Here is an 18,299-nt window from a genome sequence, read left to right on the forward strand (position 1 = left end):
TTTCATGAACTTTTGTTTTAGGTCATGACAAAAAGTATATTTCTTATTGTCATTACCATAAAAAATATTTGAAAAGCATTGGTATAGAGAATTGTTAGATATAGGATAGAATGAATTATAATACTAATAGTTACCATTTATTAAGTCCACACTATATGTACCAGATGCTTTCCCTACATAAGCTCATTTAAATCCCACAATTCTTTTTTGTATAAGTATTATTATTATATCTATTTTTATAGAAAAAGAAACAGAACCTCTAATAAGTGAAATGACTTACACAAAGTCACAAAACTGACTAGCAAGGATATGTATAGGTCTATTAGACAAATCCCATGTTCCTTCTAGTGTCCTACACTAGCTCTTGAACTCAGACACTCTTGAAAATGACTTCCATAAAATAAGTCCTAATATCTGCCAACTTTTTAGTGACTTTATTCAATAAATAATTATTTACTCTAATTTCAAAAGTATAATGGTTTTGTGATAGGTATAAAGTGGTAAAATACAATCCCAGTCTACAAAGAACTAAGAAGGCAAACTATCTACATAGGGAAATTACCTCTTTTCATGCAACTGAATTAATGATTAGTAACCAAAAAGCATCAAAATTTATATTGTGGGGTGCCTGACTAAAAAATTAATTAGCAAATCAAAAGATAAATCAGCTTTCTTCCCAAGTATTTCTTAGTTCTATAGGAAACCCTTACTCAACTTCTGTGTTCTTCAAATAGTAATATTCAAAATATTAAATATTATTTCAGCTTCATTAATCACACATACCATAGAAGTCACTCTCAAATTTAAATTACTCTTTAAATTAGTTTCATTGAAAAGCTTTTATGTTTAATAAAGAAGAAGTTTCCCACATTGTAAACACATACACACACACACATAGCACACCAGGCCTTACTCCAAAATCTTACTTTTAAAAAATATTACCAAATATCAACTCTGAAAACACTTTGAGCCCGTCTTTTCCACTAATGTACAAGAATACCCTCATGCAATCTAGTCTACCGGAGGATTTATAATTGAGTAATATTTAGGCTCACTGGTTAAATCAAAAATATAAAAATGGGGAAGTATGGAAATTTTTCTTTTGTATTAAGGAAAACATTCAAAGGTTTACTGGGGTGATGACTGCAGAACTCTGATGAAAGTAAGAGTCACTAAGTATACACTTTGGATAGAATGTACAAGGCATGGAACAGTATAAGACAGTGAATCATGTGGTGGAAAATGGACTGTGTTAGTACAAATATGAATGTTCTCATGAACTATAACAAATATATAATACCAATACACAATGTTAGTAATAGAGGATGTATGGAAAAAATATACCAAGTGTACACTATGGACCATAGTTAGTGGTAGTAGCCTGATCATGTTCTTTCATAATCTGCAACACATGTTCCACAACAACGTAAGGCTTTGGTGGAGGGGTGCTATACAGGAATTCTGAACATTATGCATGATTGTTTGTAAGCTCACAACTTCCCTAATAAAAAAAGAAATAAAATGGTTATATGACAGGAAAAAAAAAAGAGATGACCTATGTAAACCTGTTTTGTAAACATGTATACAAATGATTGTATAAATGTTAAGTATTAATAATTTACTAGATTAAATAATTTCTGTAAAACACATAGCCCAAGGACTGGCACAACTTCTCAGTAAATGAGAATGATTAATATTTTTAAAATTAATGAAATATAATGATAGGCAAGAATGTGATAAAGCTATTACCAGACACAGTTCTGCTAATTCAAGGTAGCAAGAAATAAACTAATTTTACTTTCATCAAAGACACTACAATTCTAAAATGCTCCTCAATAACAAATACAAAAAATAATTGGAATGGGAGGTACTTCATTGCATTTCCACACTGTAAGCAGTAAGTACATACATTATAACTTTGAAGGTTCTAAGGCAAATATGTTTTGTTTTAAGAGCATATAGCTTTTTTATATAGGGATGGTCATTCTTTCTTCATCCTATAAAATCTACATGATTTCCTTAAAGATCACTGTTCCCTAAGTCTCTCTCAATGACCTCCCCACATTCTGACTCACTTTCTCCTGACACATAATGTGAATGTTTTCAGCTACCACATACACGCTGATGAATCCCAAATACATACAACTAGACAAGAACACTCTCCAGAATTCTTCTGAATCCATATACCCAACAACGTAATAAACATCTCTACCTATATCCCATAGGCACCTCAAATACAACAAATGCAAATTGAACTAATTTCCCAAAACATCCCTTTCTCACCAAGCTAAAAACCTAAGAATTATGCTAAACTAATCCTCTTTCTGTCTCATTTCTAATAAACAGTAGGCCTAAACACTTCTCCTTTTCATCTTCTCATCTCTATCCTCACTGCAACTTCCCTTGTTCAAACACTCAGTATCTGTTGTCCACACTACTACAATAACATTCCAAATAGTGTTTCTATGTCTAGCCTCATCTCTCTCCAACTTATCTTCCACATAACTGTGAGGGGAATCTTTCTAAAATAGGTTCTTCTATATTTTCACTAACTCTTTATCACGAAAGGGGCATAAGAGGTCCTGCATGGCCAGTCCCCTAATGACCTTTGCTGTCTGATTTCCAGACAGTGCTCTTATGTACTATAATATATATGAATTATGAATGAGTTAAACAGTGCAGAATTTGCCTAAAAAACAGAAGGGCTTTAACAGCTTACAAATTATAAAACCTTCCAAGGGATAGAGTGAACTAAGCAATAAGTATTTTGAACACGCAAAAAAACTAAAAATTAAAAAAAAAAAATCTGCTCGGTCATTGGGTATTAATGCAAAAACTGTATATTTATTTATCACTTATACATATTATGTGGCAGAATCAAGGCTCAATGAGTATTGGGCATAATGACATGTAGGAAAATATTACCAGACAATGCTGTGATAAAATATATATAAAGAACTATGAAAACACAGGAGAAGAGGTATCTAACTCTACGTGTGGTATGTGTTAATGCTTTACAAAAATATACACACGAACACACATAAAATATAATTGTGTGTGCATAAGACAGAGACGTTGAGGTTAGGTACTAAAGAATGAGTAGGAGTTTAGTGGGAACAGAAAAAAGAAGGCATTCTAAGCAAATGGAAGAGTGCAACAAAGGTACAGGAAGAGGTATGAAACAGAGTGGCTTTGGGAAACAAGGTCTTGTGGGATTTGGGAAACAGAGGACTTCGAGGTGTATTTTGATCACAGAGTAAAGAGCAGAGGCACAACAGATGAATGAATGCAACAATCCCCTATGAAATGCCTGCATGAGCAAAGATTATTTATTAAGAGTGTGCCTTTGGGCATCAGAATAATACCAATAAAATTGTCTTTTGAATAAATGAATGCTCCCAGTCTGGGAGCTCATCTAGCTGGTGTAATTCTTCCTTCAAAATCATCTATTAGCTATCATCGTGTTTCATAATGGATCTATATAATACTTAATTTGGCATTCTTCTTTCAAATTCAGCCCAGTAACTATTGTAGAATACTAGTTGGCATGCCTTTAGTACAACAGTACATAAACCACTATACTCTTTAGCCTGTCATTTCTCTTTATGCCTCAGTTCTGCACTAGAAGACATATTATAGTACTCCTCAGAGAATAGACATCCCCATTATATGATTTATTCTTCATAATTTTGTCTTTTGACTTGTCTTTACTTCCAGGTTTTGGCTCTAGGTACCTAAGGGTGCCAAAAAGCTAATGATCACATTAAGTGAGGGATGCTATACTTTCTAAATACCCCAGAAATAACTGATTCATTCCTGTAGAAAAATTTTTAAAAGTCAGTTATATTTAATTACTGAAATGTTTCACATATGTGACTTGTCTATGTAATTAAAATATCATCTTTAAATAAAACTTCAACTTGAGGCCATTTCTAATAAAAATAAATCTTTCTAAAATGCATAAGCTTCCTTCTTAAATAGATACCAAAACTTTGCCTAATATCTCAGAGGTAAGATTAATCACTGAATGGGTGTCTTCCATTCTATTTATTCTGGCAAGCTTCTTTAATCAATGTACTCATATGCTAAAAGTTTTTCCTATACACCATTTTGTATTTCGACAAGCATTACTTAAAATTCTCAGGATGCTATTTGTAGCAATGCTATTCTGCTACAGACTGCAAACGTAGATTAAGGAAGTTTATTAAAACCACCTCCCTCATTAAAAATAAAAGTAAAATAAACTGGGAATGAGTGAGTGCCTAAAGGATAGTCCATGAATAAAGTCTTTAGTTCAAGGACTTCATGAGACCAATTCTAGATAGTAATAGACTCTATCTCCATTTTTTTATAACTATCTTCAAGGGGATCAAGGTCGTAAGATAGATAACTTCCAGGGAAGTACCATTAGCCAATACAAAACACACATCAACTTTCCATCCCCTTAATTAAATTCCTCATCAACTTTTTAAAAAAAATTTCTTAAAATTAAAAACAATAAGTTTCTTACTTTTAGAGTTTAGTTTTATCTGTAATCCTTGGTCAAATCCAATGCAGCTAAGAATTTACCTTAACTTCACATTGACACTATCTCTGTTGTAGTAAATGTCTTTTTAGTTTTAAAAAAAGCTCTTATTTAAGTGATAGATAAGCAAGATTGTTACTTTTGATTTTGGAGAAACCATAAAGAAGAAAAGCTGAACCACATATTCTGGAGGGAAGACAACTGGTAAAATGCTAAGCACATTTCAAAGAACTCTTTTTATGCCTTCATTCACACTGCTGCCACCAGTGTTCTCTTACATGCATCCACTTCCCCCCACCAACCTAAACAATCTCTGGTTTAAATTGTTCACCTGGGATGTTTTTCTTGAATTCCCCTCATGTTGAATTAGCCATTGTAGTCTTTATACTCCCACCATATCAAGCAAATAATATCTATCATAGAAACTTCCTTGGATAGAAATCATATCTTATTCATCTTTTTTCTCCTTCACCCACCAAAAATGCCTAGCACATAAGAGTTACTGTGTTAACACATTAAATAAGTGAATGTTTGTGGGATAGTTTTCCTGTATATATCAATGCCTTCTCAGAGAAAAAGTAAAAGTCTTATTTTTGGTCTTCCGTGGTACAAAAAGTTTCATTCTTTATTAAGATTTGTAATAAAATCAAAAGAACTATGTTCTTGTTTTTAGAATACCACAGTGATTTTCAAAGGAAAGAGATGTATCAGACTCATCTGAGAAACTCTTCCAGCCTAAAAATTGGCAATGCATCTCCAACCTGCTCCCATCCTATCCCCATCCCCTTGGATACTCCAGTCCCACACTACTGACAATCATTGCTGAGATCCACTGCTACTAATAGGACATTAACAAAGTTAACTGATGTGTCATTCTGTCACCTCTCTGAGGTCTGGAAGGTCAAAATAAAGATAAAAGAACTTAAATCTATCCATGTCTCTACGTTAAGAACAAAGCATTTTAACCTAAACCATTTTCAATACATTCATTAATAAAACATTAACTAAGTAATAAAGACCTATGTAACAAATATTGAAATAGGACGTATTCATTCACTTTATATTTCCAATTTCGTGACAAAATGCATATAAAAATATTAATGAACTTTTATATTTATTTACAAATTCACAAAATGACAGCTGCAAATAGGAAAAAGAGACTAAGCACACTCTTCCCAAGAGCCTTTTTTCCTTATTGAACCTTCTATAAAGCATGCATAATTAAAGCAATCCATATTCCCTGATAGCATAAAAAGTTAAGCAACACCGAGGCAAGGAAAAACAAAGATATTTTAAGCAACCCATAACCAAGCTACTAAAACAAAATATACAGGACCCACAGTAACACTGGAGTCATTAAGAAGTTCCTGTCCTCTTGTTTCACTTTCAGTGTGCTCTTTCTGGTAATGCTCCGACAAATCAATAGCAGTTACACATCTTTTCATACATAATGGACAGATGAAACCCTGTGAAATAACAACTTTTAGGAGGATATTCATTTAAAAAATTATTAAAAAGTATAAACAATGAAAATAAACAGATATAAAAATAATTAGTGCATTTATTTTCATGCCATTATACATCAGGGAGATTTTCAAGTAGTATGTGAACAAAAAGGTGAAAAGATCTACACAAATTAGAACCTCTAAAATTAGTCCCACCTGCAGCTGTAAATTCCCACCAAATCAAAATTTTTATTGTTAATGGTATCCAGTTAGTTGCTTTGCTTGGAATATTATTTTTCTTTTTGTTTATGACATTTTGTCCTTTCTTATCTGAGAGCTACTATTGGCAAGATAATTTTTTATTAGATAATGAAATTACCAGCAAGTATAACAAATCTCTCTATGTGATATAATGTTCATAATAAAAAAGTTCTTATAAGTGAAGTCTCAATCAGTGCTAACTATACCTTAAGAAATCACTTTATTTCACAGTTAGTTTCCTCATCTATAAAATGGGCTGATACTAGTTCCTATTCTTTCAGAGGCTATTATGTACACAAAAGGCTTGCTACAGTGCCTTAGACATCCTAAGTGTTCAAAAAATATTAATTGTCATTATCTATAAGGTAAGAGAGGAAAGGAAATCGATCCAGTAAAGGACTGAAAGACTAGAAAAAATATATAGGAAATTTTAAAACTGGAATACTCAGCAAGGCCAAAGAACTTAAGTACTGAGAATATAAGAAAAAGAGTTTTTAAGAGAATAGGCAGTTATGGGAGATTTCAGTATTTTGAGTAAAACTATTCTGTCTCACGAAGCCATGAGCTTGACTAGCTAAAGGAGGGGTAAAAAAGATAATCAACAAACAACATTAAGGAACTAGAAGGCTGGGATGTTTTTTTGGATCAATAAAGTCACTTAGGGTAATAGCAAAGAAGGAGACAGAGACTATAAAAGTTCCAAAGGGGGAGGCAATAAAGGATAGTGGTTAAGAGCGAGACTTAGGCTTGAATCCTGAATATACCATTCTTATTAGCTGTGTGACCTTCAATTTCCTCACCTGTTAAATGGGGTAACAATAATACCTACTTCATATGGGTCTTATGATGTTAAATGCAATAAAACATCCAAAGTGCATATCCTAGTACCTTGTACAAATAAAGATACAATAAATGTTAGCTATCATTAATTATTCCTTCTGTTAACAACCCTTAAAGGAGATTAGCCAGAGGATGAAAATGAGAAACATGAATCTGTTTTTTTCCTATCTCATTTATTTGCTTATGAAAGAGTATCTTTCAGGCAACCAATTCCATGTGTTGGAACTATGGAATACTTCTTTCAAAGAATGCATCGGGAAGCGGACTTGGCCCAGTGGTTAGGGCATCCATCTACCACATGGGAGGTCCATGGTTCAAACCCCGGGCCTCCCTAACCCGTGTGGAGCTGGCCCATGAGCAGTGCTGATGCGCGCAAGGAGTGCCATGCCACGCAGGGGTGTCCCCGCATAGGGGAGCCCCACACGCAAGGAGTGTGCCCCATAAGGAGAGCCACCCAGCGCGAAAGAAAGTGCAGCCTGCCCAGGAATGGCGCCGCACACACAGAGAGCTGACACAAAATGCATCACTGCATTTTTGCCATCACAGCTTTATGCTGCCTTTCACTTTACTCTTGTTTCTTGACTTGAAGTTTCTACATACAATGGTTCAACCATTCATTCATTCATCAGTTAAAAAAGTATTTACTGAATATGACAGTATATTTCAGCCATCTCATTATGAATTGAGAACACAATGGTAAAAAAGACAAAGTCCCCACCCTGGAAAAGCTTACAGGTCAGAAAAGTAAAAAGAGATACTGGATAATTACATTGTACAGTAATTAGAAAACCCTATTGACTATACCTTCAAAATGGATCCAGAATCCAGCTACTTCTCATTACTTCCTGTTACCACCCTGATCCAAGCCACATTGTATACACGCCACTGCAAAAGTCTTCTAACAGCCTCCCTGCTCCTCCCCTTACCCCGCTAACAGACTATTTTCCACAAAGCAGCCAGAGTGGATCCTATAAAAATGTAAATCAAATTTTGTCACTCCCCTGCTCAAAACTGTCCACTGGCTTCCTACCTGACTTGGAATAAAAACTAATGTCTGTAGAGTAGCCTATAAAGCCCTACATGAAGTGGGCTTGACCCAATCTCTCCTTGCTCACTGGACTAGAGCCAGAATGGCCTCCTGGATCAACATGCCAGACATGACCCTGCCTAAAAGACTTTCCACTTGTTGTTTCATAAGCTTGGAACATACTTGCCCCAGAAATCCACATAAATCATTCTTTTTGAATTGTCCCCTTCTCAGAAATCTTCCCTGACAACTCTATTTAAATTGCAACTGCCCAAAACACTTTCTACCCCCTTTCTCTGCTTTATTTTTCTCAATAACACCAACTGTTTAACTATACATTTGTATCATTTTATTTTTTGACTGTTTCCACCCACTAGAATGTAAGCTCCACCAGGATAAAGATGTTTGACAGTTTTATTCACTGCTGTATCTTCAGTATCCAGAACAGCATCTGTCATATAATAAATACCTGATAAATGAATGAATCTCAGCGTAATAGTCATTACTAAAGTGATAGGAAATTCTATTCCAAGAAGCACACGGAAGAAGCATCTATTACAGATGTGAGTATAGGAAAGTATAATGGAAAAAGTAGCATATCAGATGAGACTTAAAGAGTAATCAGATGTTAGGAAATTTTTTTTAGGAGGTACCGGGGATTGAACCCAGGACCTTGTACACAGGAAGCAGGTGCTTAACCACTGAGCTACATCTGCTCCCCATCAGATATTAGCCAAGTAAAAAACTAAAAGCAACGGGAAACGGACTTTGGCCCAGTGGTTAGGGCGTCCGTCTACCATATGGGAGGTCCGCGGTTCAAACCCCGGGCCTCCTTGACCTGTGTGGAGCTGGCCATGTGCAGCACTGATGCGCGCAAGGAGTGCCCTGCTACATAGGGGTGTTCCCCGCATGGAGGAGCCCCACACGCAAGGAGTGCCCCCGTGAGGAAAGCCGCCCAGCGTGAAAAGAAAGAGCAGCCTGCCCAGGAATGGCACCGCCCACACTTCCCGTGCCGCTGACGACAACAGAAGCGGACAAAGAAACAAGACGCAGCAAATAGACACCAAGAACAGACAACCAGGGAAGGGGGGGAAATTAAATAAATAAATAAATCTTTAAAAAAAATAAAAAAATAAAAACAGATTTAAAAAAAAAAAAAAACTAAAAGCAAGAGCAGGTAAGGAAGGCCTAAGGATCAGCATAAGCAAAAGCCAGATAAAAAAAAACTTCGCATACTGTTAAAACAGAAAGAGTTAGATATACTGGATCAAAGGGCATAGAAGAGGACTATCTCATAGAAATGAAGCTAAAGAGATAAGCAGGAAGCAGATCAAAAAAAAAACAAGCAGGGAAGCAGACATGGCCCAATGGACAGGGTGTCGCCTATTATATGGGAGGTCTGTGGTTCAAACCCCGGGCCTCCTTGACCCGTGTGGAGCTGGCCCATGTGCAGTGCTGATGCACGCAAGGAGTGCCGTGCCATGCAGGGGTGTCCCCTGCGTAGGAAAGCCCCACATGGAAGGAGTGTACCCCGTAAGGAGAGCCGCCCAGCACGAAAAAAGTGCAGCCTGCCCAGGAATGGCACCGCACACATGGAGGGCTGATGCAACAAGTTGATGCAACAAAAGGAAAAAACAAATTTCTGGTGCCGCTGATAAGGATAGAAGCAGTCACAGAAGAACACACAGCGAATGGGAGGGTGGGGGGCGGGGCAGGGGAGAGAAATAAATAAAAACTAAATCTTAAAAAACAACAACAAGCAAACAAAAATTTCTCACTAAAGAGTTTGGATCTTATTCTAAGAAAAAATCAAAGTCATAACCCGAGTTTTAACCAGAAAAATGGCCTGATCAAATCCTGGCTATATTTCAAAAGAACAGATTCAAGTGGGGAAGGGTATAGGACAAGGGGTAGCTAAAAGGAAAGGAGGAGAGTTAAAATATTCCATAGGAGAGCATAGAACAGTTAATGGATAATGGTAGTCTAATCTAAAGCAGTACCAACAGGAATGGACTGAAATTATTGCTGAAGTACTTTAGACATAAAAGCTGCTCTGAGGTGACAATTGAGCTGAAACTGAAAGGATTTTTAAAGAAAGTAGCAAACCATTCAAAGAACCAGGGAAGAATGGTCCAAGCAGAGAGAACAAGTAAAAAGACTCTGAACTAGAGTCTTTTTGTCTAAGGAATAAAAAAGAAGGGCAGAGTGGCCAAAGCAAAGAGCAAGGGGGAGAGGAAAATAAAATAAGGTTTGACAAGTACACAGAGCATGTGCAGGAGCTTGCAGACCATGACAAGGTATGTTTGAATTTATTCTGCACAAAAGAAAGTCAACGAAGGAGTTTAATCAGAAGTAACCTGATCTGATTGTGATCAATCAGGTTGCTTGGAGAACTGACTATGAAATAATATGGGTAGGAAGCTCTGATAACGGCTAAGGTATTATAAGAAATGGCACGTGAGGGAAAGGAAGACTCAAGTTCATTCTTAAGTCCTTAACTTCAACATCTGAAATTTTCCAAAGTGTATATAGCTGAAGGAAAAGCAGAAAAAAGTAAAGGGAAAAAACTCATTTTGAACATATTACATTTAAAACACAAATTAGAAAACTAAGTTTTTACCTGAGAAATTTAAAAAAAGAAAAACAAACTAAGTCCAAAGTGAGTAGAGGGAAAAAATTAAAGGTAAGAGCTATAATCAAGAAAACATAAAAGAAGCAAGAAAGAGAAAATGAGCAAAGCCAAAAACTGATTCTTTAAAAGCTTGATAAAATGGATAAGCCCCTAAAAAGTATAATCAAGGAAAAAAAAAGAGAGGAAAATTCAGATTACCACTATCATGGGATATCATTATGGAGCCTATAGACATTTATACCAAGAAATTCAATACCTTAGATGAAATGACCAATTCCCTGTAATGTAAATGTAATTTACACATATAAATTTAAATTAATATTGACAGTATAAAACAACGGTAATAATGTTTTGAGCTTCAAAATATATAGATAACTAAAAACCCAACAACTGTAGCATATATGATAGAACAGAAATAATTGAAATTTAATTGTTTTAAGATTCTTGCCTTGTTTGAGAAAAGGTAAAAGTACCAATTGATATTAGATGCAGGAGCAGATGTAGCTCAAGTTGTTGAGCACCTGCCTCCCATGTACAAGGTCCCAGGTTTGGACCCAGTGCCTCCTACAAACAAACAACAACAACAACAAAAACCTCCTACTGGAGAGCAGATGTAGCTCAGTGGTTGAGTGCCTGCTTCCCATGTACAAGGTCCTGGGTTCAATCCCCAGTACCTCCTAAAAAAATTTAAAATAAAATAAATATTAGATGGATATAGGTAAAAAACATGTAGTGTAATATTTAGGACAACGATTAAAAGAGTAATAAACAAGCATCTGTATAATTTTTATGTTTATATAGGAGAAAATGGAATAAGAAATCTAAATCAATCCAAATACATAAATGAGAGAAAAGCAATATAGAACGAGTAAAAAAAGTGGAAAGCACATCATAATATAGTAGATTCAAACTCAAACATAACAGTAATTGCATTAAAAAGTAAATGCACTAATGAATAAGTAAGTAAATGGATGGCAGTGGTGGGAGCCAGATTTCTCACTGTTGTAGTGGAAGGTTACACATAACCAATGGGAAGAGGCTAGAATAAATCATGTGGTAATGGATTAGAGGTGGAGACATCAGTATAAACTCATGTTCAACCTACTATAGATACAGATGGTTACATAGAGAAATATTTCTAGATTTGTGGGTATATACAGATTAGCATACACAAACATATTTCTTTGCTCTGTCAGCAGAGAGGGCCTAGGGTCAAAGACATCCCAATACCAATGAGCATACTTAGCATCAGATCTCGGTTTTTAATACCATTTTTCAATTTTTAAAAAATTGGGCTCCTTGGAAAAATGGCTGATTCTAGGGCTGAGGTAGCAAAAATAAGAGACAAACATAAAGCATCTTGTACCACCAGAAAGCAAAGAATTTTTCAAAAAAAGGCAGGGATAGGGGAATGTCAAAGAGACATAGGAGCTAACCTGAAAGATCTTCCAATGGTCAAAGCTGGAAATATTTGAGCAACAAAACAGTGTGGTATTGGGCTACAACCCAAAATATAAAATGAATATATGAGTCCATTATTAATATGAATAAATGAATAGCAAGGTGCTTACAAATCCATATTTTTACATTTTCTTGGAATATATTTATCTTTATGTAGTATACTTCTTTATCCTAATAATATTACATATTAAATTTTATATAGTCTAACATTTTAAAAACTTATTCTGGTTGTCAAAAATCCATAGTCAAAAATCACAAAATATACAAAGAAACAAAACATTGAGTGACAATCAACAGAAAGAACAGGAAGCAGAATCAAACCTGCAAAGTGTCAAATATTGTAATTATACCATAAATATTATCAGACACAAAATATAAAATAATCATGTTTATAATGTTTAAAGAAATAAAAGGGAAGCTTTAAAAAAGAGCCTAATAAAAAGGACCAATTTAAAAAACAAACCAATAAGACTTCTAAATATGAAAAATTAGACACATTAAAATTTTGTATATATTAAGTAGTAGGTTCTCTCCACAGTTGAGAAATATAATATATTGGATAATAGAAATTTTAAAAATTTAGGATTAAGAACAGACAAAACAGAAAGATATAAAATATAAGAGAGGATACGAAGGATAGAGTAAGAAATTTTAACATATATCCACTCTGAGTTCCAAAGGCAGTAACAGAAAAAAAAGTGAGGCAATATTCAGAGATAATCACTGAGAATTTTCCAGAACTGTTGAAAGATATCCTTATATATAATAATCTCAATGAATACCAAACAAGATAAAATGAAAAAAAAATTATAAGAACAAAATGAGAAAGAGAGAGAGAAAGTCAGGGAAAGAGAGACAGAGAGAGGATAGAAAGAAATATAGATTAATTATAAAAACAACTTGAGGAGGGGAGGAAAAGATCATCTCAAAGCAACATGAGAGAAGTGGGTAGCTCAAGTGATAAGGCCTCCGCCTACCATATGGGAGTACCTGGGTTTGATCCCTGGGGAACCCTGGTGAAAAAGAAGATAAAGTGTGCCTGTGTGGCAAGCCAGTGCCTGCATGGTGAGCCAAGTGCCCGCGTGGGTGCTCATGCAGCGAGCCTAGTACCCACACAGTGAGCCAAGTGCCCATGTGAATGCCCATGTGGCGAGCCAATTGCCCACGCAGCAAGCTGAGCACCCACGCACATGGCAAGCCAGTGCCCACTCAAGTGAGTCACTCAGCAGCATGATGACCCAACAAAAGACAGACAAAGGGATAGTCAGGCTGAAGCGCAGCAGAGACCAGGAACTGAGGTGGTGCAAATGACAGGGAACCTCTCTCCACATCAGAGGTCCCAGGACTGAATCCCGATGAATCCTAGAGGAGAAAGGCAAGAAAGAAGACAAAGAGAGAGGCAGATGGAGAGGATCGCACAGCAAGTAGACACAAACATCAAAAGCAGCAGGCGGTGGGGGGGGGACATCAAATGACCTGAAAGCAGTCTTCTCAACAGCAACATTGGGACTCAAAAAGAAGACAGAGATGGCTATATTTATTGAGTTGAGAGAAAATAAGCATAAATGTAGAATTTTATACTTAATAAAATCTCCAAGAATGGGCATGAAATAAATTTGATAAAAACTGAAAGTCTAGCAAAACACACCTCTTAAAGGAAATTGTAAAGGATATATTTTTTTAGAAAAAGAAATTAACTGCAAATGGAATATTAAAGATGCAAGATGAAGAGAAAGCAAATATTCTGGCAAATAAATGGATAAATCTAAACAGTAACAATAGAAAACAGTAATAAGGTCTACCTTGATAAAAGAAAAGAAAATAAATCTAAAACAATGAACAACAATAGAAAATAAGGTGAAAAGTAGTGATTCATATCAAAGTGTTCTATGGTCCTTGAAATATTCAGGAGAAAAGTAGTAATAATTTACACATTCAGTAATAAATGTTAAAATAGCAAAAGTAAAGAACAGAAGAAAATGCATAACTTCCAAATTAGTAGAAGAGCCTAGGACTGACCCAGAGATATTCCACCACAAGCAGGTCAGTTCCTAAATTGGCCAGCAAGGATTAAGAAGGAACAGCTAAAGAGGTAGAAAGAAAACCATAAGGTGTGGTATCACATAAGCACAGAGAAGAGTGCATTGTGAGAAACAAAAATACAAATGAAGCAAACAGGAAAAAAATAAACAGAAAAGCAAAACAAACAGAAATCCCAAAAAAAGCAGTAGAGATAAGTAAAAATACATCAAAAATTAAACAACGGCATTCTCCCACTTAAAAGACAAGTTAAATGCTGTCTGTAAAATAAAAATAAACATACACACACACACACACACACACAAAAAGAACCACAAAAAAAGAAAAGGATACAGAGAGAGGATGTGGCTCAAGCAGTTGAGCACCCACCTCCCACAGGGATGGTCCTGGGTTCAGGTTCTGGGGCCTCATGAAAAAAATAGAAAAATAAACAGCAAGCAAAACTAACAAAAATCCAACTCAGGGAAGCTGATGTGGCTCAGTGGTTGAGTGCTGGCTTCCTATATACAAGGCCCCAGATTCATTCCCCAGCCCTCAGTACCTCGAAAAAAGGGAAGCAGATGTAGCTCAAGTGCTCCCGTCCCAACTGGGCTCCCTTCTACCATATAGGGCCTCCTGGTAGAAGGCAGGCTGGCCTATACCGCAGAGTAGGCCCACGCTGCAGAGCTCACCCACACTGCGGTGAGCTGATCTGTGCTACAAGCTGACTCTACAAGATGTCACAACAAAAAATGAGACACAGAGGAAAGACAATGAGAGATACAACAAACCAGAGAGTTGAGGTGGCTCAAGCAATTGAATGCCTCTCTCCCACATCAGAGGTGCCAGGATTGGTTCCCAGTGCCTCCTAAAGAGAAGACAGGAAGACAAGCAAACATAGAAGAATGCACAGCAAATGGACACAGAGAGCAGAAAGCAAGTGCAGGTGGCAAGGGGGAAGTAAATAAATTTAAAGAATATAAAAAAAATTTTTTAATTAAAAAATTTTTAAAAAGAAAAGGATACAGAACTTAAAAATAGATGACAGAAAAAAATACACAAAATACTAATCAAAATAAAGTTTCTTTCATTCTATTATTATAACCACAATAATAAAAGACTCAGTTCACCAAAAAGCTATAACCTAGGAAGAGAAAAAGTAGAGGGAATGACTATAAATAGTACACAGAAAAGTCTGGCTCTGAAGGAAAGCAGAATAGATGGCAACTGAAGGAGAGATTTCAGATCAAAGGAGGGGTTTTGTTTGTTTTTATTTTTTGTTGTTTTTCTTTTGCTTGTTTTCATATGTGCCATACTGAACATATTTGCAAGCTGATGGGAATAATTTGATATAGTGGTAAAAACCAAAGGTCAGGAGAGACAGAGGTTAAGTTGAGAAAGTAAGAAGGAATGGAATACAGAGAACAAGAGCAAGGATTGGTCACTGATTAGACAGGGCCCTGTCTTTCATGTACTATAAAGTAAAGAAGAAGATAAATGTGCAAGTATAGCTTTGATGGCAAAATGAGGATATTCCTCTGATGGTCCTTATTTTTCAATGATATAGAAGGTGACTGAGGAAAGGTAAGAAGGGGGTAAAAGACAAGGGAGATTAGAAAATTGAGAAGAGGGAACAAAATAACTGTCTCAGAGAACAGGAAAATGACTCTGCTAAGAAAAGAGAGGGAAGCAGATGTGGCTCAAGCAGTTGGGTGCCTACCTACCACATAATGAAGATGAGCAGACACAGAGAGCACAAAGAACAGACACGGAGAGCAGACAGTGAATACAAACAACGAGGGGAGGAGGAGAAATAAATAAATAAATAAATCTTTAAATATAAACATATATAGAAGGATTATGGAGTCACTGCTCAATGTCCACTACAGATTTTTTTTTTTGGGGGGGTAGAGGGTCTAAACAAGGTCAACAATTATTAGTTTTCTTTCCTGAGTTACAAATAAAATGAGTCCTTTAAGCCCATCATATCAAGAACAGAGTTTGCAATACTTTTATTAAAGACATTCCTTAAAATCTGTTCTTTTAATAAAGTTCAACTAATACTTTTTTTCTCACTTTCACAATCTTGTGAAACATTACTGTGGTTAATATAAATAAACATAGAGAAAGGCAGATGAAGGGATAGATGGTCCGAGAGAGACAAAATAGAAAGATGAATGGATAGACAGACATACCATGAACACAAGAAAGATAGAAATGCCTACCAACCAAGAGGTGGGGAAGAAGAGAGCAGAGAAAAGGAGACTGAGTAGGTGATACTCCTGGGCCAAGTAAAGGGCAACTGATGAAAGCTGTCAAAGCAATATGAGAGTGTGTCAATATCTTAGTGGCAGTTTTATGGACAATTCATATGTTTTTCTCTTTCCTTATCTCCATTTTCTAGTTTTTCTATGATGAGCAAATACTACTTGCTTAGTTAAAAAATAACAGTAATACAACTACTAAAGTTGACTTCTCAAAAATTTGGAATTATGTGTTTTTAGATTATTAACTTTCACCATTAATTTTTAATGAGCTATAACAGAATTAAAAGAAAGTTCTTACAAAGTTGTGAATAAACAAGTAATATATATTTTATAGATAATATTTTATTAGCCTAGTAGTTTGTGACAGTACACACACACACAAAAACATATATTAACTAGTATTTGTGAACAGGCTAAAATATCTTCATTAAGTTGAGATGACATTAGTATCACAGACAAAACTATTTTTCAAAGTCTTAATGTACATTTTTTCAGTCTAACAGCTAACTACAAGTACACATCAACAAGCATGATACAAAAGTCACATTCCAATTTGCAAAAAAAACTTGGAACTTGTCCTACAAAAGACAAGTTTGGCATTACCAATTGTTACTCCAAATATTTGCTAGTTTCCCTTAAAAAATATTGAATTTTTATTGCCAAATTACTATTTTCATACCTCTGAAGAGCTTTCATTATTGACGTCCACTGTATTTATAGGAGTTGCTGATGAATCTAAATCAGAACCTTGAGAGCCAACTCTCCCAGGAGTCTGAAACACAAACCGAAGGGGGAAAAAATATCAAGCAGATATTTACAATATATTCATAAACCATTTAATAAATAAAACAGTAAGCAGGACTAAATTTATACACAGGAAAATGTAGATGTCTTCACAATAATAATAACAAAGAGTACATACAACTATCCTTTATCGAAGACTGGCTGGGCCTAACACTGTATCAAGATCTCTATATGCATTCTCTCATTTTCTGTCTTCTTAAATTAATAAAACATTTATATTTGTATATAGTGCTTTATATTCTTCAACTCACTAGCACAAAATATTTTATTAATCATAATGACATCTCTCGCCGCAAGGCAGGGCAAATGTTATCTCTATGGATGCAGAAATAGATTCAAAGGATTCAAAGGGGCTGTGTCTGTGTGAGTCACTCAGGATCCTACTGTTAACAAAAATCAAAAAGAAGCAGAACTAAAATGCTAATCTTCCAATTCCTCTTAATTTGCTCTCTCTGCTATACCAGCTAAACTGCAGTGATTTGCAGGGTGCTAAGAATATAAATACAGCCCAAACTATCCAATGCCTACCATTATCAGTCTGTGTCCAATACTGAATACTCTACCACCAAAGATACATTTTGGAGGAGAGAGGTCTTTTATTCACCGCAACATTTATCATCTAACATTAACGTTCATTAATATCCAGGCACTACCTTAACTGAACTGGAAATCTGGTAAAAACAATAGGTAAAAAGACAGATTTAGAGAACAAGGATTGACTAAATAATCCTATTTAAAATTATGTATGGTAAGATACTATCCTTATCTTCACTTTACAAAAGAAAGCTAAGGCATAGATACTAAGTAACTCGTTCAAAGTCACATGGCTAATAAATGGAAGAGATTTTAACTCAAGCAATCTGACTCTTTATCACTAACCTATATTGCTTCTCTCCTGGACATCTCCACTGAGAAGCACCTTTTAAAGCACCCAAGATCAAAAACAACTCACTACACATTTGACTCAACAAAAGAACATCCTGAACATTACTATTAAATATTCTATCTAAATGTCAAA

The 18,299-nt window shown here is 35.5% G+C and overlaps 1 protein-coding gene across 2 annotated transcripts in view; it reads right to left on the reverse strand.

The window, feature by feature from the left end:
• The window catches only part of EEA1 (early endosome antigen 1), a 138,577-nt gene that overhangs the window by 91,457 nt on the left and 28,821 nt on the right, over positions 1-18,299 (reverse strand). Inside the window, exons 2-3 of one of the 2 annotated variants that reach the window (XM_012525662.4) lie at positions 17,157-17,249; positions 5,866-5,991 (exon numbers count right to left, since the gene is read on the reverse strand). In XM_012525662.4, the coding sequence (XP_012381116.1) occupies positions 5,866-5,991; positions 17,157-17,249 (219 nt within the window). The remainder of the gene's footprint in view (positions 1-5,865; positions 5,992-17,156; positions 17,250-18,299) is intronic. The other variant, XM_004459819.3, reaches the window with a different exon arrangement.

The sequence above is a fragment of the Dasypus novemcinctus genome, chromosome 12 (genome assembly GCF_030445035.2).
Source record: "Dasypus novemcinctus isolate mDasNov1 chromosome 12, mDasNov1.1.hap2, whole genome shotgun sequence".
In the NCBI taxonomy this organism is placed as follows: Eukaryota; Metazoa; Chordata; class Mammalia; order Cingulata; family Dasypodidae; genus Dasypus; species Dasypus novemcinctus.